The sequence below is a fragment of the Hemicordylus capensis genome, chromosome 5 (assembly GCF_027244095.1).
Source record: "Hemicordylus capensis ecotype Gifberg chromosome 5, rHemCap1.1.pri, whole genome shotgun sequence".
Taxonomy (NCBI): Eukaryota; Metazoa; Chordata; class Lepidosauria; order Squamata; family Cordylidae; genus Hemicordylus; species Hemicordylus capensis.
Genome location: NC_069661.1, coordinates 86,268,062 through 86,293,339, shown reverse-complemented (window position 1 = coordinate 86,293,339; position 25,278 = coordinate 86,268,062). Strand labels below are relative to the sequence as shown.

At 43.0% G+C, this 25,278-nt stretch overlaps 1 protein-coding gene across 1 annotated transcript in view; it reads left to right on the top strand.

The window, feature by feature from the left end:
• ENPP6 (ectonucleotide pyrophosphatase/phosphodiesterase 6) overlaps nucleotides 1-25,278 on the top strand; it is a 69,956-nt gene that overhangs the window by 24,391 nt on the left and 20,287 nt on the right. The window contains exons 3-7 of the mRNA XM_053251636.1: nucleotides 6,064-6,243; nucleotides 12,469-12,580; nucleotides 14,438-14,579; nucleotides 17,966-18,145; nucleotides 18,964-19,101. Coding sequence (XP_053107611.1) covers nucleotides 6,064-6,243; nucleotides 12,469-12,580; nucleotides 14,438-14,579; nucleotides 17,966-18,145; nucleotides 18,964-19,101 — 752 coding nt within the window. The remainder of the gene's footprint in view (nucleotides 1-6,063; nucleotides 6,244-12,468; nucleotides 12,581-14,437; nucleotides 14,580-17,965; nucleotides 18,146-18,963; nucleotides 19,102-25,278) is intronic.

Sequence of the window (25,278 nt, the reverse complement as noted above, 5' to 3'; positions counted from 1 at the left end):
TGTTAAAATGTGGTTTTCTGAAAGAAAGGAGAGGTTGCAGATGCTGAGGCTGGATAGTATATGTGGTGATGGGAAGCTCCAGTGGGAATATTTTTTACAGCTGGTTTAGAAAATTGTGGTGGTAACTTGAGTGAATTGCAGAATGACTTGGCAACTGGTAACAGAAGTTTAGATCAATTGTAGCATCTTGATCAATATGTACTTGAGTTTTCCTTTTCACGAAATAGCCCGTTATTTCTGGGATTACTCTTTATTTTTGAGGTTATGAAGTCTTACAGTGCGTGACACCCAAATTTACAAAACAAAAAATGAACTCCAAGCACCAGTCCACACAAATCCAATTGAGAATGTGGACTGGGAATGTGACACTTCCTGCCAATAAGAATCATGATTGATTGATTGGTTAAGTGCTGTCGAGTTGGTGTCAACTCTTAGCGACCACATAGATAGATCCTCTCCAGGATGATCTGGCTTCAACTTGGCCTTTAAGGCCTCTCAGTGGTGCATTCATTGCTGTCGTAATCGAGTCCATAAACCTTGCTGCTCTTTGTCCTCTTCTTGTCTTTTCTTCAGCTTTTCCAGGCATTATGGACTTCTCAAGGGAGCTGGGTTTTCGCATCATATGTCCGAAGTATGATAGTTTGAGCCTGGTCATTTGTGCCTCAAGTGAAAGTTCTGGATTGATTTGTTCTATGATCCATTTGTTTTCCTTGCTGTCCATGGTATCCTCAAAAGTCTTCTCCAGCACCAAAGTTCAAAAGCGTCAATACTTTTTCTATTTTGCTTCTTCAAAGTCCAACATTCGCATGTCGCATGATTTTGCAAGAATCATGGCTAGGTTCTTAATTCAAGGTTGCCAAAGCACCCCCTTGGAGATCTGAAAATCTGGATATACTAACTGCATATATTGAAAGGAAATTCTGTTTGCAACTTAACCAGACAAGCATAAATCCAAATAACTAGATATTTATTCTGGAGATAGGGTAAAGAAGAAGCGGGAGTGGGTGACATATATATAAACATATTGCCTTTGCTAGTCTTCTGGAAGGCTAGGAAATGCTAACCTATGTAACATTTGAGATTCATCCATTGAATCTCAAATGCTACATTCAAAGCTGACTATATAGAGATTCGACTACTGAATCACTGCATGGGGTGATCACATGAGCAGTCTGTTACAGTGTACTTCCAGGAGGGCTGAGAGAAGTCCCTGGAGCCTAGCAAATGAGGTCACTGCAGTAGCCTTTGATCATTGTGGTTGCAAATGATCCCTGCATTCTCACATAATGCAGAACCATGGGTCCAAGGGTTCCGCTTCCCACCTATCCCGTGGTTCTGTTCCTCACCCACTCCTGCTCTCCTGTCTGCATTTGGATTAAACAATAGAGCCCCTGGTGGCGCAGTGGTAAAACTGCTGCCCTGTAACCAGAAGGTTACAAGTTCAATCCTGACCAGGGGCTCAAGGTTGACTCAGCCTTCCATCCTTCCGAGGTCGGTAAAATGAGTACCCAGAATGTTGGGGGCAATATGCTAAATCATTGTAAACCGCTTAGAGAGCTTCGGCTATAGAGCGGTATATAAATGTAAATGTAAGTGCTAAACAGACAGGAGGCTCTCTGTGGTCAGGGAGTATGCAAAGAGGAGGGGGAACTAGCTGTGTGAGCTTCCTTCTTGCATGAAGGACAGCCTGCACAGACAATTGCAGATGGAGAGAGGGAGGAGCTTCCTCCCTCAACTCCAGTTTGAGTCAGCCCAGACTGCAGTTCCACATTTGGACATACTGCAGGTGGCTGAAAACCTCAGGTACAAGTGGCAAAACTCACTACAACCCAAGGTTTAAAATTGGAGTTTGGTGAGCAAAACCTTGGGTCACCCTCCATAGAGGACCAGAGTTTCACACATTTGGATGTTGAGGATTGGCAGCCTCTGGCCCCTTCAACTCCCATTTCCCGTTGCGTGCAAATGGGGCCGATGACAGTTGCAGTCCAACATCATCTAGGGACCCAGCTTTGAGACCCCTCGTATTAGCCTTAATTTAGATTTATATTGAGTTGACTGTGGATAAAATTAAAATCTATGCACATCCTAGATGGCGGATTCAAAGGTGTAGCTCAGCACCCTACTTCTTTGTTATTGTCCAATAAATTCTCTCAGTTAAACTATAGCTTCAACAGTCCTTTTCATTTAATGTATATTTTTGCTTTTTAACCAGCAGACCACTACAGTTATGTGTTCAGACTCTCCTCCCCACTCCTGAACCATAAACACTGGATACATACAATCTGATATGCTTTTACCCAATTGGATATCACCCAATTTAGGCAGTTGGTACTTTAGGAACATAGGAAACTGCCATATACTGAGTCAGACCATTGGTCTATCTAGCTCAGTATTGTCTTCACAGACTGGCAGCAGCTTCTCCAAGGTTGCAGGCAGGAATCTTTCTCAGCCCTATCCTGGAGAAGCCAGGGAGGAACTTGAAACCTTCTGCTCTTCCCAGAGCCGCTTCATCCCCTGAGGGGAATATCTTGCAGTGCTCACACATCAAGTCTCCCATTCATATGCAACCAGGGCAGACCCTGCTTAGCTATGGGGACAAGTCATGCTTACTACCACAAGACCAGCTCTCCTCCCTAAAACTTTAAAAATTATAATAATGAGGACTGGATTAGCAGTTCAGCTACTGCACTCTGCAATGCAAATCACAGACATCTTATCTTCTGTTTCAGTCTTACTAACTTTTGCAGGTTAAAACATATCACTTTTTCCTCATAGCTATGCTGTCTTTTAAATTCTAAGCAGCTGTTTTAAGACTGGACAGATTAATGCTTTCTCTGCTTTGCACAGTGTTGAATCAATGAAGTCCATCACACTGTGAATTTATTCTCATCAATTATCGCTTTAGCACCCTTGTGATAAAGGCCTCCAAAGAAAACATATTTTGTAGATATCTTGGCTCCGCTGCTTAGAGCCATCTGGTACTCTGTATAGGAAAGATATAGCAGGACTAAATCTTTTACTTTGAGGGCTACATCTTATAATATCATCTGGAGTCCCATCAGAACTTTAACTTGCACACTTAGTGTATGATATGACAATTCTCATAGCTAACACTGTGATCCAATCTGTGAACTGCACAGCACAAATACTTCTGAAGTCTCATGGTCAATACAGGAAGCTGGTGAAATATAGCAGCTAAGAGTATAAATTGAGAACTAGGAGGCCTTAGTCAAAACTATCTATTTCTTCAGCCCTCTCTTATGTTCAGGATAATTATATTTGACCTGCATTAAAAGGCTGTTCAAAGGATAATTCAGATAATGTACATAAAGTGCTTTGAAAACCCCCAAAAGGTACTATACATAACATGACCACCAAGTATTACTGGGTTTACTCCCTTAGAAAGTTTGTTCTAGGTCTCTTCATTGAGCCAAAATGGATGGTTGAATGCAGCAAGACAGGTTCCAAACAGCCAGTAACTGCAACATTAAAGCATTTTGCATGGTTGTGCAGTTCTTAATTTCATCCACTGAATAGATTTGTCTCCTAAAAATATTACAAGGAGGGAAGAAATTTCTGCTTGAATGAAAGGAAACTGCAGTGAAGACATAGCAGCTAATGTGAGTGGAAATAGGTTTGCTGGCAGATAGGGGTGACCTCAGAATAAGAAGAAAAAACCCCTCTCCCTGGTCTGCTGAGGCTGCATCCCAGCTGGCTCCATAGTGCTTGCATCTCCGGACTGAGGGCAAGGCGACAGCATGTCAGCAGAGTGGCAGCCATTGGCCACAATCTCCAAGGAGATGTATCCAGCACAATGGTGCTGTTTCATCATGGACCACCTCAGCAGGGAAATGGCATTTAAAGTCTTTTCCTCACAATACTTGCACTGATGCCCTCACAAGAGCCCTGAAGCCAAACAGTCTTGCACAAACATGATTACTGGTAATGGGGGTGGTGGTGGTGGAATGGGCACTATTTTCCTGTTACTCTGGGAAGGGATCACGATGACTTCCTAGGAGGGAATATATATATATGAGGGTGGGCAAAATATCCTGGGGTCTAGTCCACTGTTGGGATTGAGCATTTCGAACTGCTTGAACAGTCCAGGATCCCCCAACACACTCCAGCTCCTGTGTCGGCTTGCCTGCCAGGGATTAGCCCTTTCATGAGAGGACTAGTCTACTGGGAAGGACCAGAGGCACTTTGAGTTTTGGGTCTCCATAGGACTGCATCCTCATGAGTTAGACCATCCAGTTATAGGGAGCTTCTGATGTGCGCCCCCCCCCCCGGTATATCTGTTTAAAAATAGAACTCATGCTCCTTGCCTTCCCCTTGACATTCAACCCCTACAGACTCCAAAGGAGTCCAGGCCACTCCATGTGTCCAACCATTTCCCTGTGGGCTCAGTCTAGCAAGATCAGGGAGGGCTCCTAGTACACATCCAAAATTCCCTGGTTGGGACAGAGAATCACAGGTGAGGAAAGCCCCTGTTTTCAGTGATCCCTGGCAAGCCGGGTGGCTGTACCAGGCAAAAATCAACATGCATATGTACCAAGGGACAACCAGACTGACAGAGGGAGCACTTTCACTCCTGTTGTCTGTCAGTTGGCGTGACCTGGGAAGGTGTTGATGTGGTACTCTTCCCTGGGGCTTGCATGGATCTATCAATGGGGCTGGGCAGAGAAAGCCCTCTGGCCTGAATGTGTATCTCTATGGCCTGCCACTCTCATGAGAGAGTTGTCCTTGGGAGAAGGGGCATCATCACACATTATTAAGCGTTCAGCCCTTTAAACAGCATCCTGGTGTACCCCAAGACCGTTCTTCTCATGAATTTTTCTCATAGACTGTTCTTCTCATAGACTGCATGCTTGCACCCAAGGGGAAGGGGCTGGGCCCCCATTCCCCTACTAATTTGTACAAAAAATAGTGCAGAGCCACTCAAGAATTTCCAGGGGCTGCCTGTTTGGGATACCAGACTATAGGTATCACTCCCCTTTGTTGGGAAACAACCACATTGCCCAGTTTATGGTGCCCCTGGCATGCCATGTGCTTGTGCAAATACTTCTTCATCACTTGATTTGTTGAGACCTATCCACAAATTGCCCATCTTGCCATCCCATTCCCTTTTCCTGCAGATTGCTGAAGGAGGGGAAATGGGACACAGTGGAAAGTGGGCATCCCCCAATGTGGCTTTTCCCTTTTAATGCTTTGAGGTTTGAGATGCAGCAACGTGGTGTCCCTGTTGCCAGGCAATGGCTGGAGAAGTGCGGAGACAGTGCGGGGGGTGGGGTGGCAAGAACTCGGAGAGGTGGCCAGCAAGAAGCGCAGCAAGCATAGAGCTGGCACATCTCTGGGCTGGTCTGAGCTGCCCTGTTTATGGTTTTGGCAGCAGCCACAGAACAAAACCCAGGTAACGGCAGCGGCAGAATTCAGACAACACGATACCACCTTCAAGCCTCAGGTTAGAGCAGCGAAACTCACTACAAACCCAAGGTTCAGATTATGGTTTCAGTTTAAAAAAACCTCAAGTCACTTTTGTGACGAAACAGCGGTTTCATGCATTTGGATGGCCATTAAATGGAACCTCTGGCTCACTTGCCACCAGTTTGGCGTTCTGTGCGAAGGCAGCCAATGTCTTCCATGCAAATTGTAAAGCTAGTAGTAGGCTTAAACTGCTGAAACAACCCACTGCTATTTCTCTTTTTATCTTTTGTCTGTCCTCATGGTAAGTCGATGTAATCTCAACTTTTCTCCCCCTGTTTTGCATTCTACCAACACTGCTCTAGGTGGTTGATGAGAAGAGTTGACATTCCATCTCCTTTATCTATGCTTCTCTGAAATAACTCAAGGTGCTTCCAAGGTGCTAAAGAATCCTTTCAAAATTGCATTTTTTGTCTTTAGTCTCATCATTTGCCAAGTTTGAGCTATAGTAATTATTTATCTAGTGTCCTCATAGGGATTTTGTCTGGTTTTATTCTATTTTCACAGGACTTGGCAAACAAGCAGTATTACTGATAAATATTACAGAGCAGTGCAAATCTAAGCAACTCTTTCACCTTCCAGGTCGACACTGTGAGGTCCATCAAATGACTGGAAACTACATGTGGGATCCAACTACAAATACTTCATTTGACATTGGTGTGAATAAAGAGAGTCTGCTGCCCCTTTGGTGGAATGGATCAGAGCCATTATGGGTCACTATGATGAAAGCAAAGAGGAAAGTCATTATGTACTATTGGCCTGGTTAGTATTGCTGAAATCAGCACCTCTTAAATTGCTGCCTAATGTTGCATGTTATACATTTTAAGGAACACATAAACACAGGCTTATGGCAAATTGCTCTGCCTCTGATTCAACAGAGCATACAACACAGAGTTATTTTTAAATCCCACCAATCAGGTGTTTAATGGGTAAAGGGCAGCAGGTGGTACTGAAAGTATGCCACACCTTGGATGTATCCCCTGCTCATGCAGCTGATTGGAGGGATTTCAGTGTACAGATCTCCAGTAGCTGAATGACACCCACACCTCACCCGTTTGTATGTGGTTTTTCAGTCTGCTAGGGATATAAGACTACTATGCTAATCAATACAATTAATGCATGTATATGTCTGGAACATAGGTAGTATTCCCATAGGCAAATACAGTCCAACAGTTCACCTTGCAACTGTGCCATAAGTCAGAGGCATGTGTACTCCAGAGTAACCTCCACAGTGGTTTGGTTCATGCTGTCAAACTGGGATCAAACCAGTTCGGCTTGGTTCAAATGCCCAGTTCAAGTTCCTTTGCTTGTAAAAGGGAATCCGGTGAAGATTCCCTTTTACAAGCAAACGGGGTTCCTAATGCTAAAGTTGTTTGAGGAGCGGGTGAGAGGGCACCTTTCCAATGGTGGCACAGCGGTGGCTCCCTGGCAGTGGCAGCCCCTCTAGGCCCTGCTGCCCCTCCCCATTGCAGCCTGGTGGGTAGCCCAGTTCTGGGGAGAGCAGTGGTGGGGCCTAGAGGGGCCACCACCATGGAGCCACCACTGTGGAGCTGCTGTCAGTGCTGGTAAAGTGCCCTCCTAACCGCCCACTGCCTGCCCCTCAAACCCCTTTAGAGTTAGGTATCACCTTTTCTTGTAAAGGAGAATCCTAAGGATTCAATCCTTACCAGATTCCCCTTTACAAGCACAGCCACCTGAAAAGGCTGAACCGGTTTTATCTGAACCAGGCCCAGTTTGGGGGGAGGCATTCCAATTTGAGTTAGAATCAATCAAACCAGGCCAGTTTGAATTGAACCAGGTTCTATTCAAACTGGTTCTGCACACCCCTAGAGGGAGGTATGCTTGCTGCACAAGCTAACTGCGAATCTGCACTGCTAGTGAAAATAAGAGCTGTTCCATGCCTACTAAGCTACTGTATATGTCAGCACAGTTGCAATCTACTTCCATCATTGCTAATGGGGTATCATTGCTAATGGGGGTAGATTGCAACTGTACTGATATACTGTATAGCTTAGTATGCATGATAGCTCCCACCTCTGCTAGCAGTGTGGACAGGCTGTTGGCTGGTGCAGAAGCAACAAGTAAATTTCCTTCTTCGATGGGTGACATTCTGCACAGATTGTAAGTCACTGAACAAGAAACTGCCAGCAAAATTCATACAAAATATTCATACAAAATACATAAAAAAATGGTGTATGTACCAGACTGCATATTTTATTTGTACAAATGACGTACCACATTAATATTGTTTTTGTAGTTGCAAGAGTTCGTTGTTGCTTCATACATATATGTTTGTCTGAGTATGCGCGGATGTATGCACGCATACAGAAAGTATCAACGAAGCAACTGACTCACTCAACTCTAATCTGTGCCAATTCATTTCATCCCACCATATATGCGCCTAGTCACGTCCCATCATACAATACTGCATAAGAGCCCTAAACAGTAAAGGCAGTATCTGAGCGACAGACCGATGGCGACAACAACAAAACAGGCTGGTGTTGGCTCAACTTTGACAACCAGAGAAACAGCCAACCCATTCTTTCCTTTTCAAATGGACAGCTGATGAACAACTAACATGTCACAGGAGTTTAAGCCTAGAAGACGAGTTGCTATTTCTGTCATATAATTATTTAATTTATTTAAATTGTTTAACAGATTTGCTCCCAAATACATTACTATACATTGGCTGACATTCAGCCAGTGTTTCGTGTCCATGATGCTACACTGTGGGGCTGTTGCAGAGATAAAAGCAAGTGTCAGGGTTACGCAAATGGGGCAGCTTCCACCAGTGTCCCCATTGTCCCAAATGGAGACATTTGTGGATGTGCTGCTTGTGTAACTTCAGCACTTCCTTTTTTCTCTGCAACAGCCCCACAGGGCAGTGTTACGGACACGTAATGCGGCACTCAATGTCGGCCAATCTCATCTTAAGATAATTGCAGAACAATTGTTTGACGATATCAGTCTATCCAATTGTTGTTAAAACTAATATAGCATTATGAAAAAGTACAATCTTTCTATAGTTCTAAAACATACATAACTGTAATCAGATTTATAGATTCTGAGTTACATTCTGGAAGGCATTCTAGAAGCTATAGAAAATGCTTTCATTAAGTACTGCAGGGGCTTTTACAATATAAAGCAACTTTCAAAAATAACTAGTTTCCAAGTAATTTTGTGGCTAAACTACTCTGTCCCAAGGGCTCAGGTTAGGTAGCAACATATTAAATAACTGCCCGATAAAAACAATGACAAAATAGCCATTAAAATAAAATGCTGTATGGGCCAGCTCAGATGAACAACATCCTGCTGCAAATCTACATGTGACAATGTTGAAACCACTGGCATGAATGTGCCCACCCCAACATCACTCAAGGACATGCTGATGCAGGCATGGTATGTCCTTTACTTGCATGAGAGGGATGATCATCTAAACTGACCCTCTACACGGGTTGCAAAATCCTGCGTTTGCACCAGAGGCTCCGATGTTACTGTGTACAGTGGGCCTTTGTTCATCTGAATTGGCCCTATATCAAGTTTAATTACAATCTCTCCTGAATTAAAAGCCACCACAAACTAGAGCGCATTCCATCTAGACAATGCTAAACAATGAAGTGTGCTTAGTGGAAAAGGAAGTTATGCTACATTGACTAAGAACACCTTTGTACATGGCCTTGCAGTGTATATGGGTAGCATAGTTAAGAAAACATTATTATTTGATCTAAAAGTTCACCGACGGATGGAGCTAGCACCTGCTAGCACCTGGAGCTTTTTGCAGAGCAGCAGGAGGTAGGCAAGAAGACCATGCTGCACCAGGTACATAACATGATCTATGACCATAGGTGTCCCCACCGGCAGTCTGAAGTGGTATAATCAAGATACAGGTTTACTGCCTTATGTACTGTTTGTGAGGAAGCAAGCACCTTGCTCTTAAAGATTTATACCATTTACATACCTGCAAAGCCAATATAAGATGAGCATTTTTACGCCTTAGCCTAAAAATCTATATGCTGCTATAGGACTTCAGAACATACTGTAACTCAAGATGTCATGCACCTGTACACCACACCTATCCAAATAATTCGTATTCCAGTCATGAAACAAGGCAGACTATTGGATTGCTACTGAGTTCCAATCCAGAAAAAGAATTAACGTTCTCTCTCTCTTTTAAACTTGGTGATTCATTTTCCAGTGACCATGTAGCTGCTTGGTTTCTTCAAGAGCACAGACATGTTTATTTCAGCTAAAGCACAATGGCCATACTTTTAAACATTAGTGGCGGGTGTTTTTTTTAAAAGCCCCACTCGCATTCCATTCCCCTTTCCCTACACCGGACATTTCCCAGGCCTTTTGAGCAAGTCTGGAAAGCTTTCAGAGATTTCTGTTATGACATTCAGTTTCCAACTGTTAAACCAATGTTTAGACATGCAATTTGAAAATGACAGAGGTTCAAGTCTCAGTGTCAAACATATAAAGATGCATAAAAGCATAAATTTTATTATAATATGAAATACCCATTTGCTTTCCAACCCAAAGAGTTCAGTCCTGTAAACAGGAAGTCATATAATTAAAAATGGCGAGACTTGACTATTCAAATGTGTTGCACGCTAAATGATCCTTCCAGCAAACTGACAGGCTGAAGACAGACAAGAGTTTTTTCAGCATTGAGAATAGTACCACAGAGGCTAAAGTTGTACCCATGCCCCTATCAGCTCTCTCTCCAGAGTTTCCACTTTTCTGTAGTGCTGTGTAAGCTGCAAAACCTAGTGGGACAAAAATAAGCATCCTTCAAAGGAAATAAATGTAGCTCTCATACTATCTTTAGCTCTATTGAAATTATTGTTTACAGCTGTAGGGGTCAACAAGCAAATGTTTGCAAATCACATTATTGATCAACATGTTTTTACTGGTTGGCAAATAAGAAGTATAAAATGCAGATAAACACAGCCATATATCTAGCTATGGGAATATGCTTATGTTTGTCACCTGTCCATCACTGAAAGTAATATAATGACAGATATGGATTTAGCAGGATGGAGAAAGTTACCTCCCTAGGGTGTGTGCCTGAACAACTGTCTCCGTGTTGAATGCATGCAAGGAAAAGGAAACACTAGTGAATCATGTGCTGGCTCAGTATGGTTTAGCATAATAGTTATATATGCCTACCAATCCCCTATAGAGGGGGATATGCAAGACTACAGAAGATATGATCTACTGCAAGCAAGTCTAAGAAACAGAAGGTAGAGAAGCAGAAGCTACATGCTCACACAAATTCCTGAGAAACAGAAGACACACACTGTAAGGAACAATAGCCTTTCTACTCAGACCAGGTCACATGAGGGAAATGAGTCATCCCTGCTGAGCTGCATGGGTGGGCTCCTTATAAAACTATTCTGTATTTCTGGTAGATTAAATCGCTGCCACCAAGTCACTTTAAAACGTTTTCCTTAATGGGGCTTGAGTGACTGAAAATCCCTGTTTCGCTTTGCTTCCCATTGCTAACAGGCAAGTATAAAAACAACTGCTTCCCCAAGCGTATGCCTGCATGTAGTGAGAGCTAATAATAGTTTGTTGAGCTCTTGGAGATACTTTGTGCTAGAGACTCCCCCTTCTGCCCCCCTTCAACCAACTCTGGGAGGCTTGTGAAAAGAAAAGTTCAGAGAAAACCCCTTTTATTCAGTTGCTACAGACTGGTCCATCTGAGGCTTTAGCTTTTAGATGCACTTGAAATTGCTTAGCTTGGTTACAAGAATGTTTCCAAAATGCCCAGAACTTTTGTAGGCGACACACATTGAAATCTTAGTTACTCATTTACAAAGACTAGATATTTAGGAATGCAAAGAGCACAGAAAAGAAATATAACTTCTAATGCAAGGGTCCCCCAAGCAGTCTGGATTGCCCTGCCCTTGCCCCATCACATTCTTACCTCTGCCCCTGTGTGGCAGTGGCGGTTGCTGTGGCTGGGCTGGACCTCTCCTCTCCAGCTGGCATGTCCCCCCCGATCTCTCTCGCTACACACCTGCGCAGTTCTGACTATGAAAGTTGCATGTCCGTGATGTCACAGGCATGCAGCATCAGTAGCTGAACTGCACACATGCGGTAGACCAGTCCACAGAGGCAAACCAATGCGTTAAGTCTGGGGTGGAGCGCTGGGTCTACCGACTGTGTGAGGTAGGTAGACCAGGCCTCTGCCCCAGACTTAGCATGTTGGCCCACCTTGGAGAACTGGTTGACCTGCTGACCCCAATTGGTAAACCAGTGCTCCTTAGAAAAACAGTCCTCAAAATGGTGCTTAAAACACTCAAAACATTTCAAGTCAAAATGGGGCTGTTTCATTTTGAGCTCGAAACAGGCCCTTTATTTATCAAGCTTGAAACAATGGCCCATTTTGAGCTTGAATTGATTTGCACATCTCCGCAAGGAGCTCATCTTCCCTGAGCAACCAGTACTTATTAAAGAACTCTATGGCTACTATTTATCTTTTTTATATAAAAAAAACAACATAAATATATGTAGCCAAACTACATATTACTGAAATCTATTTACAGGTTAATAGATTTCAGGATTGCCAAGACCATATTATGTTAGGTTTTTCATGATAAAATTACAACACATCTACATGCCATTTAGGGAGCTTCCAGACATGGCCTGTGGGCGATGAGTATAACACAAACAGAGTTGAGAGAGAGATTCTGATACTTCTATATTGTGCTGGTATTCATATACCACAACATGTACACACAGGTTTTTGGGGGGACATGTTGCAGATTTCCACCTTGTGCTATATCCATATATATATTTTTACTTCTATCTCATCTTTTTGTCTTCTGGTTAATTTCAGCTCTAATTAGTATTTGAAAAGATCCTGTAAGAGCTGGAGTCCTTCAAGTAAATAGCTCCAGCTCAAATTGTAATGGTAAATTTCAGTTGTCATTCAAAATCCATAATCCAAAGAGTCACAACTGATGAAGCATTTCTCTTTAGGCTGTGAAGTCGAAATCCTTGGAATCAGACCTACCTACTGTCTACCATATTATAGTGTTCCAACAGATGTTGATTTTTCCAATGCGGTGCATAATGCTATTACGTCTTTGAGGTAGAGTCACAAAATATTTATTTCTTTGATATGAAGAAAACCTTTTAAAAAGAAGAGTAGCAAAATGATGTGAAATATATTGTCATAAAAACAATTCATTGTGGTTTTCTGTATCATGTATTGTCATCTATGGGGACCTTAATGAACATAATGTGCAAAACAAACAAAAAAAAGATAAAGAAGAATGGAAAAAACAACAACATGGCAAATAACCTAGGGCGAAATATCTCAGCTCTTTGCCACCTCTGCCATAGAAACACCATAGAAAAATTATCACTATTGGCAAATATAATATCTGTACCTTTGGTATAGTATGATTTGTCAGATCATATGAACGTAGGAAGCTGTTTTATACTGAGTCGGACCATGGGTCTATCTAGCTCACTATTGTCTGCACTAGTTGAAAATGATGCACAAGCCTACAGAGACACGAGTGACTTGTGGCACCACTGCTGTGGACAGAAGCAGTGGCACCATGTAGTGAACTCCATTTGCCACGGTTCTCCATTTGCCACGGTTCTCTACAGTGGCGCCACTGCTTCAAGATCCACCTGCAGCAGTGCCACAATAAGTCCCACCTCCACAAGCCTTGTGCATCATATCAGCTGTTGACTGGCAGTGGCTTCTCCAAAGTTTCAGGCAAGAGTCTTTTCCAGTCCTGCTCAGAAATGCCAGGGATTGAACCTGTAGTCTTCTGCATGCAAAGCAAATGCTCTACCACTGAGCTATATCCCCATCAAAATATCCATGATAAGGAGAGCCTTTGCTCATCTGAGATGCCAGAACTGGATCTCTAAGTATCACAGGCCAGGGAAATAGGCTCAACTTGGATGTCAAAATCTGGCTCTAAAGCTCTGGCCTTACTCTTGGCCCCTAGCAAGATGAAGTTGAGGGTAGCTAAAGAAATTCCTGGAGAACATACTTTCAGCCTGTACTTATCTTTAAGTACCTCCAGTAATACATATGTGTTCTGTGAACATTTTGCCTTTTCATCTATACCATTGATCTTACAGGTTCCTTCCAGTGACTACTTGACACAATAAAGCTTAAGAAGGTAGTCAAGCCAAAATATTGGGAGATCTGATCATGGAGTTCCCACATTTTGTCTAGTTTTGCCCTCTCAGAATACCTAAGTGGGTGAGAGAATGGTTCAAATACATCCAAAGAGAAGAGAAGCAAAAATAGTAGGATCTATTATTGATGTTATAATGGTTTGGAGGGATGAAATTCCACCCAGAACAATTTTAGGGACAATGGCCAGCATGATGCAAAACAGTGTAGTGGCTTAACTAGGGCTACTGTATAGGTCCACAGGAAGCCTCTAGTAGCCCTGCGGTGATGGCCTCTTGCATAGCCGAGCAGATGTGCAGAGTGGTTTTCACTTGTCTCCCCTCCCCGCAAAAGCTCTTTTATTTATTTTATTACATTTATTAATTATTTTATTTTTTAACATGTGTTTTTGTTATGTTATTTTATTTATTCACTTTCATTAATATGTTCCTGAGTGGCGCATGACCCACAGGAATACACACACACACACACACACACACACACACACACGGAAAGGGCTTGGGAGGGAGGGGAGAAGAGTAAAAACCACTCCCCCACCCCTTTTGCATGCTTGCGTGTCTGTGCAATGGGCTGTGGCTGCAGGCAACCCATAGGCTACCTTAAGCCAATGTACCGCTGCACATCATGTCAGCTAATTTTATTACTGAGGAAAACATGGAGTGCTACTCAGAAACAAATGGAAGCAGGGCATGGGATACATGCAAAAGTTCCCAGTCAGGATGTCGGACCTCAAAGTCACCTTAAAAGAGTTTTACGCCTAACATTTCTGTTGTTTTGCCACTCCAGAAGTAACAAAGCAGATATGGCTGCAGTGTATTATGAACGGATTGATGTAGAAGGCCATCATTATGGCCCTTCTTCTCCTCAGAGGAAGAATGCCTTAAAAGCAGTGGACACTGTAATGCACAACATGACCAAGCTCATCAAGGTTAGTTTTACTTGGAAATTTGTACTGATTCCATAGTCTGTTGTTTTTTATTCTTAGCATGCCTTGTATTAAGCAAAGGCATTGTTAGACATTAAGGGCTTATGCCAACAGTAGTTGTGTTTGAAGTGGCGATGCTATTGTACACATGCTAGTTGTAGGGTTGTGCGTTTTGTTTGTTTTTCTGTTTTGTTTTTGGCCCGAATCCGAAACTCCCCCATTTTGTTCTTTGTTCGAAATCAGCCAATCCGAAACACCCCAATTTTGTTTTTTGTTCGAAATTGCAAAATCTGAATCTGAAATGTTTTGGATTTTAAGTAATGGCCCTGGGGAAAAACTTGTGGGTGAGGGGTGGTAGTGCCCAATGGGTGGAAACTACCACCCAAATTTCAGAGGAATTGGGCAAAGGGCTGATTTTTGGTGAATGTTTGAAGTATAGGATTTTTCTCATAGGGAAGAATGGAGGTTTCAGCAAAAGTATAGCTTCATGTTGGGGGGGGAAGGGGTGGCCCAGAGCAGAATAGGGTGGGTGGTAATGCCCAGTGGGGGCAAGGAAGCTGCCAGAATTATTTCAAAGGAACTGGGCAGAGGGCTGATTTTTAAAGATGTAATGGAGTTTGTGCATCTCTAAAGTTCTTCCCCATAGGGAATGATGGACCTCCATAATTCCTGCCCCATAACTGGACTTGGGGGGCACCAGGGTGGCCCAGAGCGAGTGGTGGTATAGAGCACATAGGGTGCCAACCACCCCCACGGGTTGCTAACCCATGAGGTACTGGGTTCTGTTGTTTCTGAGATGTTTTGAGTGTAGATTCAGATTCTCTGGTAGCATATGAGAGTGGATTCATGGCTTGTCATTGAAAATCTCATATGCTACCAAAGAATCTACACTCAGAACGCCTCAGAAACAACAGAACCCAGCACCCCATGGGTTAGCAACCCATGGGGGCGGTTGACACCCTATGTGCACTACACCACCACTCGCTCCTGGCCACCTCAGTGCCCCCCAGGTGGAGTTATGGGTCTGCTGTTAAACGCTGTTAAAATCGAAAACTGTAAAAACATAAAACCATTATTAAAACAATTAAAACAGTTTTTAAAACCCTGGAAAACCAGGCCAAACCTTTATGGTTTAAAAACAGTTTTAAAACCCTGGAAGGCCAAGCCAAACATATAGCAATAGCAATAGCACTTACATTTATATACCGCTTTATAGCCGGAGCTCTCTAAGCGGTTTACAATTATTTAGCATATTGCCCCCAACATTCTGGGTATATAGGTCTTAAGGGCTCTCCAGAAGGCCAATAATGAACTCAGATTACAGATTTCTTCTGGGAGTGCATTCCACAGCCCAGGAGCTGCCTCAGGGAAGGCCAGCCCCGTGTCACCACCTGATGTGTTGGTGGCAACTGAAGACGGACTTCCTCAGATGACCTTAATGTGTGGTGGGGATCGTACTGAAGAAGGCGCTCTCTAAGATAACTTGGACCTAAGCCATTCAGGGCTTTAAAGGTAATAACTAGTATTTTTCCTGGACACATATCAGCAGCCAGTGTGGCTGTTTCAAAACGAGCGTAATAGAGCATTGTTTTTTTTAAAAAAATTGTGTTTTAAATTTCTTGTTTTGTTTTTAACTGTTTTAATGTTGTTTTTATCTGTTGTAAACTGTCCAGAGACATAAGTTTTGGGTGCTATAAAAATATGTTAAATAAATAAATAAATAAATAAATAATATGGTCTCTCCAAGTTGCCCCAGAGACCAATCTGGCTGCCGCACGTTGAACTAACTGAAGTTTCGGTTAGTTCAGTTAGTTACCAGATATGTTGGTAACCTCCAGGCTTGACTAATGTACATAATCAGGATGTATTTGTACATAGTCCTGAAACTATAATTGCTACAGAATGTGGCACCCAGACTGGTCTATGGGACAACCAAAAGGGACCATATCACACCAATTTTAAAATAACTGCACTGGCTGCCAATATGTTTCCAAGCAAAATACAAAGAGCTGGTTATTGCCTACAAAGTCCTCAATGGCTAGGGTCCAGGGTACTGAAGAGTGTGCCTTCTTTGTAATGAACCCTACTGCCTATTAAGATCATCTGGGGAGGTCCAGTTATGGTTCCCACTGACTCATTTGCTGGCGACTCAGGACTGGGCCCTCTGTGGGGCTGCCCGGGGGCTTTGGAATATGCTCCCTGCCAACATAAGAGTATCTCCATAAGAGCATCTCTGATTACTTTTAGAAAGATCCTCAAGGTTTTCTCAGGCTTTTAACTGAAATGAATTTTAAACTGTTTAATTGTTTTTATCCTATGAAATTGTTTTTAAATTTCTTATTTTGTGAAATTGTTTTAATTGTTTTTAAGTTGCTTTTTTTTTTAAATTGTATACACCACCTAGAGACACACATATCAGGCAGTATATAAATATGATAGATAGATAGATAGATAGATAGATAGATAGATAGATAGATAGATAGATAGATAATGCTGGAACATTTTAACCGAAAGATAGAATACAAGCATTTTAATTTCTTTTTAAACCCATAATTGATTCTGTAGCAATTACATTGCTTATAAGGTCCTAATTTTTAAAGCTTTTCATGACATTGGACATGCATGCACAGCATCTCTCCACAGATTAAACCCACCAGCACCCCAGCATTGTGAGAACCTCATGTAAGATGCTCCTAAAGATCCCATTCATGAAAGAGTTTAGAACATGTGCAGGAAGGAGCAGGATCTCCTCTGCAGATGACCCTGCTCATCTTCAGCCAATCCACATACTGCTGGATTTGGCCTGGAAGTTGTGACTGTACAGGAAGTCCCCAACTTACAAATGAGTTGTGTTCCAAAAGTTCATTTGTAAGTGGGATATTCACAACTCAGAACGCATATAGTTCTCAAGAGAGATGACTTGTATGTGTGGGCTGGCATTTGTAAGTTGGGGACTTCATTCATGTAATATGTTATGAAGCTTTGTATGTACGTATGTACGTACGTACGTATGTATGTATGTTGGATGTTTGTAACTCAGGGAAAGAAAGTATTCGGAAGCAAGTATCAATCACAAATGTGGAACAGGAGCAGAGACTCCTGTAATTTGATGGTGGCATCGCCATTACAACTCATAATGTCTTCCATCTCTAAACTAAGTCCCATTGATTTCTGCTTACATGTGAATAGCATACTCTAGATCAAGGCTAGAATGTTCATCCTTCTAAAATCCTCCATTTAAATAGTGTCAGCAGGGCTTAGGAAGGCATGAATCCCCACTGTGTATTTTCTCATATCAGTGGCATTACAGGTAGTGTGACTCTCCTTAAAAGGGGAAAGTGCATTGTGTTCCTTTGAAGCTGTAAGCATTGTCTTTACTATCTTGACAGGACAAGGGCCTCCAGAATGACCTGAATGTCATTATTTTCTCGGATCATGGGATGACTGACATTAACTGGATGGAAAAAGTGATTGAGCTGAGAAACTGTATCAACATGAGTGATGTTATACAAGTAAAAGACCAAGGCCCTGTTGTAAGCCTGTGGCCAGCTAAAGAGAAGGAGCTTGAGGCAAGAAAGACAGCCACCTTTTCTCTTCCTTAATGCAACTTATGCCAATCATTTATTTTTGCATTGTTTTAACACTCTACACCCAAATCTCCTGCTCTGCCACTACACTCCACCCTTCCTCGTGCATTTACAAAAGTGTCTGTATAGAGGTTCTGTAAAGGAAGGGAAGACGGAGAATTCTAGCCATCAGCACCCCCAGTGGAGGCAGCTGCTGCTTCTCTATTTTGAATGGGCGGCATGGGAGAATGGGAGAAATGAGGCTGGGAAGGCATCTGAGATGGAAAGGTCTCAGATGCCTTGATATTATCCATAAATCTCAAGGCTAAACCACTGTAGTGCATTCTGTGTGGAGCTGCCTTGACATTAATGATTACTTGGAAACTTGAGTCAGTGCACAGAGTAGCCTCCCATCTTCTGACAGGCATAAGTTACCACGAGCATAAAACACTACTGCTCTAGTGTTTATTGTCACTGACCCTCCATGACATGTTTCCAATTTTACTAAGTGCATCTGGAGTGCGAGGAGCACTGGACTCTTGGCCCTCTTGCACAACAGTGTGAGCACAGGAGGACAGCGGGAGTTGTGTGAGGGATACTGTGGTGTGGCCACCGACCCTACCTACACTCATACTTCATTAATCAGGATGTCAGCCAGTATTTCTAAGTTCACTCCTTTGTGTAGGAATTATTCAGGCTTTTCCTAGAGAAAACCAGATCTGAGCAGGAATATTACTTAAAAGAAAGGGCACCTTCACTGCAATCATGTTAGCATATAGTAGTTATTTGTCATGATATTCCATCATTGTTGTTATTTGCAGGTATATAACAAACTGAAAAATGTGCCGCACATGACAGTTTACAAGAAAGAAGATATCCCTGCCAGATTCTATTACAAGAAAGGGAAATTTGTCTCTCCTTTGACACTTGTTGCTGAAAAAGGATGGTTCATTGTGGAGGTAAATAACCTATGTCAGGACTGCAGAGTTTGTGACCCTCAAGCATAACATAGGCATACACAGTGGCTTCCCAGGTTCTTCACAACCTCTCTGTTATTGTATGGCCTGGATGGCAGCAAATCAATGAAGCTTACTGAGGTCTTGGTAAGCACCAAGTAGTAGCTAGTAGACTAGTAGCTAGTAGACTAGCTAGTAGGCTAGTAGACTATGATGGCTTAGAGGTCACAAGTTGTTCAGATCTAGGTAATGCAACAGCAAGTCCTGTTTCAAGAATATATGGATATATGTACAGAAGCTTTAATCAACTGATGTTTATTCAAAAATCTTTAACACTAAGCTCAAGATAAGTTACATGTTCAGGAACCTCATGAAAAGTCTTTTTTTTAAAGCTAAAAAGTTTGATAGACTCTGAACAGTAGAACATAGCAGAAGCATAGCATAGCAGAACAATTATACATAATTATTCAAAAACAAGAAACAAAAAATAACAAGAGAAAGATATGCATTTTTTCTTTGTTTTTCATTATTTCTGGCTTTTGAAGATGTCTTATTATCCTACCAATATCCCTGTACCTGTCCTATATACCTATTCAGTACTGTTCTTCTCAAAGCACGCATTATCAAGCGACTTAAAACTGGATTCTTAATGCCACAGTTTTCGCAAAGAAACAACTGGAATTTAATGTTTTCCCTATGGTAATGTGTTATCATATTATATTCAAGGTTTTTTTAAAAAATATGCATTATTGTTGGGAGTACTGTCTTGGCAGCTTTCAAATTGTTTCTTGCTAACTGCTCAGAACCTCAAATCATTCTGAAAGGCATAAATAGATCATAGAGGTTAGAAGTGATAGTTATAAACTATCTAATAAACAGATAATAAACTACTTCTAACAAACTATCTCTACATACTGTAAGCAGCCAACAAAACCAGTATAAAGATAGAAAGTCAGCAGGGGAAGGGGCACTTCCCAGTGTATTGCACAGATTGCCACATGTATGACTATTTGCCCCATGGGCAGAAGTCATGGGTGTGTGCTCGGTGCAAGCATCTCCTGGCTCTCAGGGAACAAATTCGTCCCCTTGAGACCAAGGTGGCAGATCTGGAGAAGCTCAGAGAGACAGAGAGGCATGTGGATGAGACCTTCAGGGATGCGATAGAGGCATTCCACTCCAGGGCTGGTAGCTCCTCTGCTGTCAGGGAGAATGAAGGTCTTGGGCAAGGAGGACATTGGTCTGAGGAAGCGGGAAATGCTCCTTTAGAAGGGACCCCTTCCATGGATGATGAGCCCATATCCTCTCACACAGGGGATACTCCTTTTGGGGATGGGGATCTCCATGTAGTGGGTGATTCAATCATTAGAGGTATAGAGAGATGGGTGTGTGAACCGCGTGTTGAGCGCATGGTGAGTTGCCTGCCTGGTGCAAAGGTTGCAGACATCACACAGCCTGCTCATAGGCACTGCTAAAGAGGAGACAGCTGTCGTGGTGCACGTGAGCACCAACGATGTGAGGAAATGTAGTCAGGAGGTCCTGGAAACCAAATTTAGGCTCATAGGTAGTGTATTGAAGTCCAGGACCCCCAAGGTAGCATTCTCGGAAATGCTACCTGTTCCACACGCAGGTACAGTGAAACAGGCAGAGCTGAGGGGTTTCAATTCATGGATGAGACGTTGGTGCCAGGAGGAGGGGTTTAGATTTGTTAGGCACTGGGATACATTTTGGGGCAAGCAAGGCCTGTACAAAAGGGACGGGCTGCACTTGAACCAAGATGGAACCAGACTGCTGGTGATTAAAATCAAAAATGTTGCAGAACAGCTTTTAATATGATGCCTGGGGAATAGCCGACAGGAGCTGGACAGTATCCAGTTCAGCAAATGCCATCCTTTTAAGTGTGAGGGTGCAAAGGATTCAGGTAAAACAGAAGGGGACAGAGCAGAACCAGATAAAGAGCAGACAGAAGGCTGTGCCAGCTGGTCAAAGAGTCAAAAGAAAGATAGCATACACCAGGGAAGAGATTCAGTGTATAGATGCTTATATGACAGTGCTAGAAGCCTCCGAGCCAAGATGGTTGAGCAGGAGTGCTTTGTTGCTAACACAGAAATAGATATAGTGGGCATAACAGAAACATGGTGGAACAGTGAGAACCCGTGGGACACTGTTATCCCCAGATATAAACTCTATAGAAAGGACAGGGAGGTGGGGTAGCACTGTATGTTAAAGAAGGGATAGAATCTAACAAGCTAGAAAACCTAGGTGGACTGGAGTCCTCCACAGAAACCCTGTGGGTGACAATACAAGGCCTGAAAGGGAATGTGCTTCTGGGGACTTGCTATCGCCCTCCAGATCAAAACGCTGACAGTGACTGGGAGTTGCAGGAGGAAATCAGGGAGGCGTCAAGGAGAGCTAGGGCAGTAACAATGGGTGACTTCAATTACCCACACAAAGACTGGGTAAATTCATAGTCAGGTCAGGAGAAAGAGGTCAGATTTCTAGATACGCTAAATGACTGTGCCCTAGAACAGTTGGTCTTGGAACCAACCAGAGAGAAGGCAACCTTGGACTTAATTCTGTGTGGCACCCAGGACCTGGTATGTGATGTCAGTGTCATCGACCCTTTAGGGAACAGTGACCATAGTGCCATCAAATTCAGCATACATGCAGGGAGAGAATCACCAAGGAAGTCTAACACAGACATTTTGAATTTCAGAGGACCAAACTTCTCCAAAATGAGGAGTATGGTGAAAAGAAAGCTGAAAGGGAAAATCAGGAGAGTCACTTTGCTCTAGAGTGCATGGAGTTTACTCAAAACCACAACACTAGAAGCCCAGTTAGATTGTATACCCAAAAGGAGGAAAGGTACCACTAAGTCCAGGAGGATGTCAGCATGGCTAACGGGTACCATCAAGGAAGCCATTAAATGGAAGAAGACTTCCTTCCAAAATTGGAAGGCCTGTCCAAATGAAGAGAACAGAAAGGAACACAAACTCTGGCAAAAGAAATGCAAGGTGACAATAAGGGAGGCAAAAAGAGAGTTTGAGGAACATTTAGCCAAAAGTATCAAGGGGAATAACAAAAACTTCTTTAAATACATCAGAAGCAGGAAACCTGCCAGGGAGGCGGTTGGACCATTAGACAATGAGGGAGTGAAAGGGATTATTAAGGAGAATATGGAGGTTGCAGAGAAGCTCAATGAGTTCTTTACATCCGTCTTCATGGCAGAGGATACTGAGCATATACCTGTTCCTGAACCAGGCTTTTTAGGGATGGAGGCTAAAGAACTGAGTCAGATAGAAGTGACAAGAGATGATGTTCTAAACTGTCTGGAAAAACTGAAAGCTAACAAATCACCAGGGCTGGATGGCATACATCCAATAGTCCTCAAAGCACTCAAATGTGAAATTGCCAACCTCCTTGCTAAAATATATAACTTATCCTTGAAATCGGGCTCTGTACCAGAGGACAGGAGAGTAGCAAATGTAACACCGATTTTCAAGAAGGGATCCAGGGGCGATCCGGGAAACTACAGGCCAGTTAGCTTAACATCCATTCCAGGCAAATTGATGGAAAGCATCCTCAAGGATAAAATTGTAAAGCACATAGAAGAACAGGCCCTGCTGTGAGTGAACCAGCATGGCTTCCACAAAGTAAATCTTGCCTCACCAACCTTTTGGGCTTCTTTGAGAGTGTCAACAAGTGTGTGGATAAGGGTGATCCAATTGACATTGTATCCCTGGACTTCCAAAAAGCTTTTGACATAGTTCCTCATCAAAAACTCCTGAGGAAACTTAGCGGTCATGGAATAAGGGGACAAGTACATGTGTGGATTGCTAACTGGTTGAAAGACAGAAAACAGAGGGTAGGTATAAATGGAGAGTTTTCACAATGGAGGGAAGTAAGAAGTGGGGTCCCCCAGGGATCTGTACTGGGACCGGTGCTTTTTAATTTATTCATAAATGATCTAGAAGTAGGAGTATGCAGTGAGGTGGCCAAATTTGCAGATGATACCAAACTCTTTCGGGTGAAATCCAGAATGGATTGTGAGCAGCTCCAAAAGGATTTCTCCAAACTGGGGGAGTGGCTGACAAAGTGGCAAATGCGGTTCAGTGTATGTAAGGTGATGCACATTTGGATGCAAAACTACAACTTCAAGTATACACTGGTGGGATCTGAGCTGTAGGTGACTGACCAGGAGAGGGATCTTGGGGTTGTGGTAGACAGCTCCTTGAAAGTGTCGACTCAATGTGTGGAGGCTGTGAAAAAGGCCAGTTCCAAGCTAAGGGTCATTAGGAAGGGGATTGAAAATAAAATGGATAATATTATAATGCCCTTATACAAAACTATGGTGCATCCACACTTGGAGTACTGCGTACAATTCTGGTCACCACATCTTAAAAAGGGCATTGTAGAACTGGAAAAGGTGCAGAAGAGGGCAACCAAGATGAACAGGGGCCTAGAGCACCTTTCCTATGAGACAAGACTACAATACCTGGGACTTTTTAGTTTAGAAAAAAGACGACTGCGGGGAGCCATGATAGAGGTCTATGAAATCATGCATGGTGTGGAGAAAGTGGAGAGAGAGAAATTCTTTTCTCTCTCACACACACTAGAGCCAGGGGTCACCACATGAAATTGATTGCCAGGAAATCTAGGACCAACAAACGGAAGTACTTTTTCACACAATGCATAATCCACTTGTGGAATTCTCTGCCACAAGATGTGGTGACAGCCAACAACCTGGATGGCTTTAAGAGGGGTTTGGATGACTTCATGGAGGAGAGGTCTATCAATGGCTACTAGTCGGAGGGCTGTGGGCCACCTCCAGCCTCAAAGGCAGGATGCCCCTGAGTACCAGTTACAGGGGAGTAACAGCAGGAGAGAGGGCACACCCTCAACTCCTGCCTGTGGCTTCCAGCGGCATCTGGTGGGCCACTGTGTGAAACAGGACACTGGACTAGATGGACCTTGGGCCTGATCTAGCAGGGCTGTTCTTATGTTCTTAAGTGTAATGTTATTCCTCTTCAATATTTTGTGAATATAAAACTTGTTTTAAGAATTCAGATTCAACCTGTAACATCTCTGCCATGTAGCATTTGGAAGTGTAATAATGTTTTGGTTTGATAAAAAGTCTTCTGTTCCATTTACTTCAATCCAAAAGTATAATCTCTCTGTAGCCATTCTTTCATTTCATATTTTAACACAACTTTAATTCCCCCCACCCCCACTTCATGTCTGCTTTAAGTAAAATGCCCAACTTGGCTTATTTCACCTGATAGTCATGTTATCAGAGATGGTCTAGTAAATATCATAAAATTTTCTCTGAGGGAGGGCAGGATGCCTCCTTGTCTTAAGGAGGCTATTTTCCGACCACTTTTGAAGAAACCTGCTTTGGAGCTCTCAGAGTTAACTAATTACGGGCCTGTCTCTAATCTCCCTTGGTTGGGCAAGGCGACTGAGCGAGTCGTTGTTTCTCAGCTCCAGGCAGTTTTGGATGACACAGATAATTTAGATCCTTTCCAAACTGGCTTCTGGGTGGGCGATGGGGTTGAGACTGCCTTAGTTGGCCTGATGAATGATCTCCAATTGGTGACTGACAGAGGGAGTGTGACTCTGCTGATCCTTTTGGATCTCTCGGCGGCTTTCGATACCATTGACCATGGTATCCTGCTGGTTTGCTTGAAGGAGGAGGGATTGGGTGGCACTGTTTTACAGTGGTTCCGCTCCTATCTCTCTGGAAGATTCCAGATGGAAACTATTGCTCTGAAAAGCAAGAGCTGAAGTGTGGAGTTGCACAAGGCTCCATACTGTCTCCAATGCTTTTTAACATCTATATGAAACCGCTGGGAGAGATCATCAGGAAGATTGGTCTGCAATGCTATCAATATGCTGATGACACTGAGATCTGTTTCTCTATACCAACTTCATCAGAAAATGGCATGACCCCACTAAGTGCCTGCCTGGAGGCGATATTGAGCTGGATGAGAGATAGCAGACTGAAGTTGAATCCAAACAAGATGGAGGTACTGTCTGTAGGGGGTTGGGATCCGAGATATGGTTTAGATCTGCCTGTTCTGGATGGGTTTACACTCCCCCTAAGATATCAGGTTCATAGTCCGGGAATACTCCTGGATCCCAAACTCTCCCTGGTTTCTCAGGTTGAGCCTGTGGCCAGCAGTG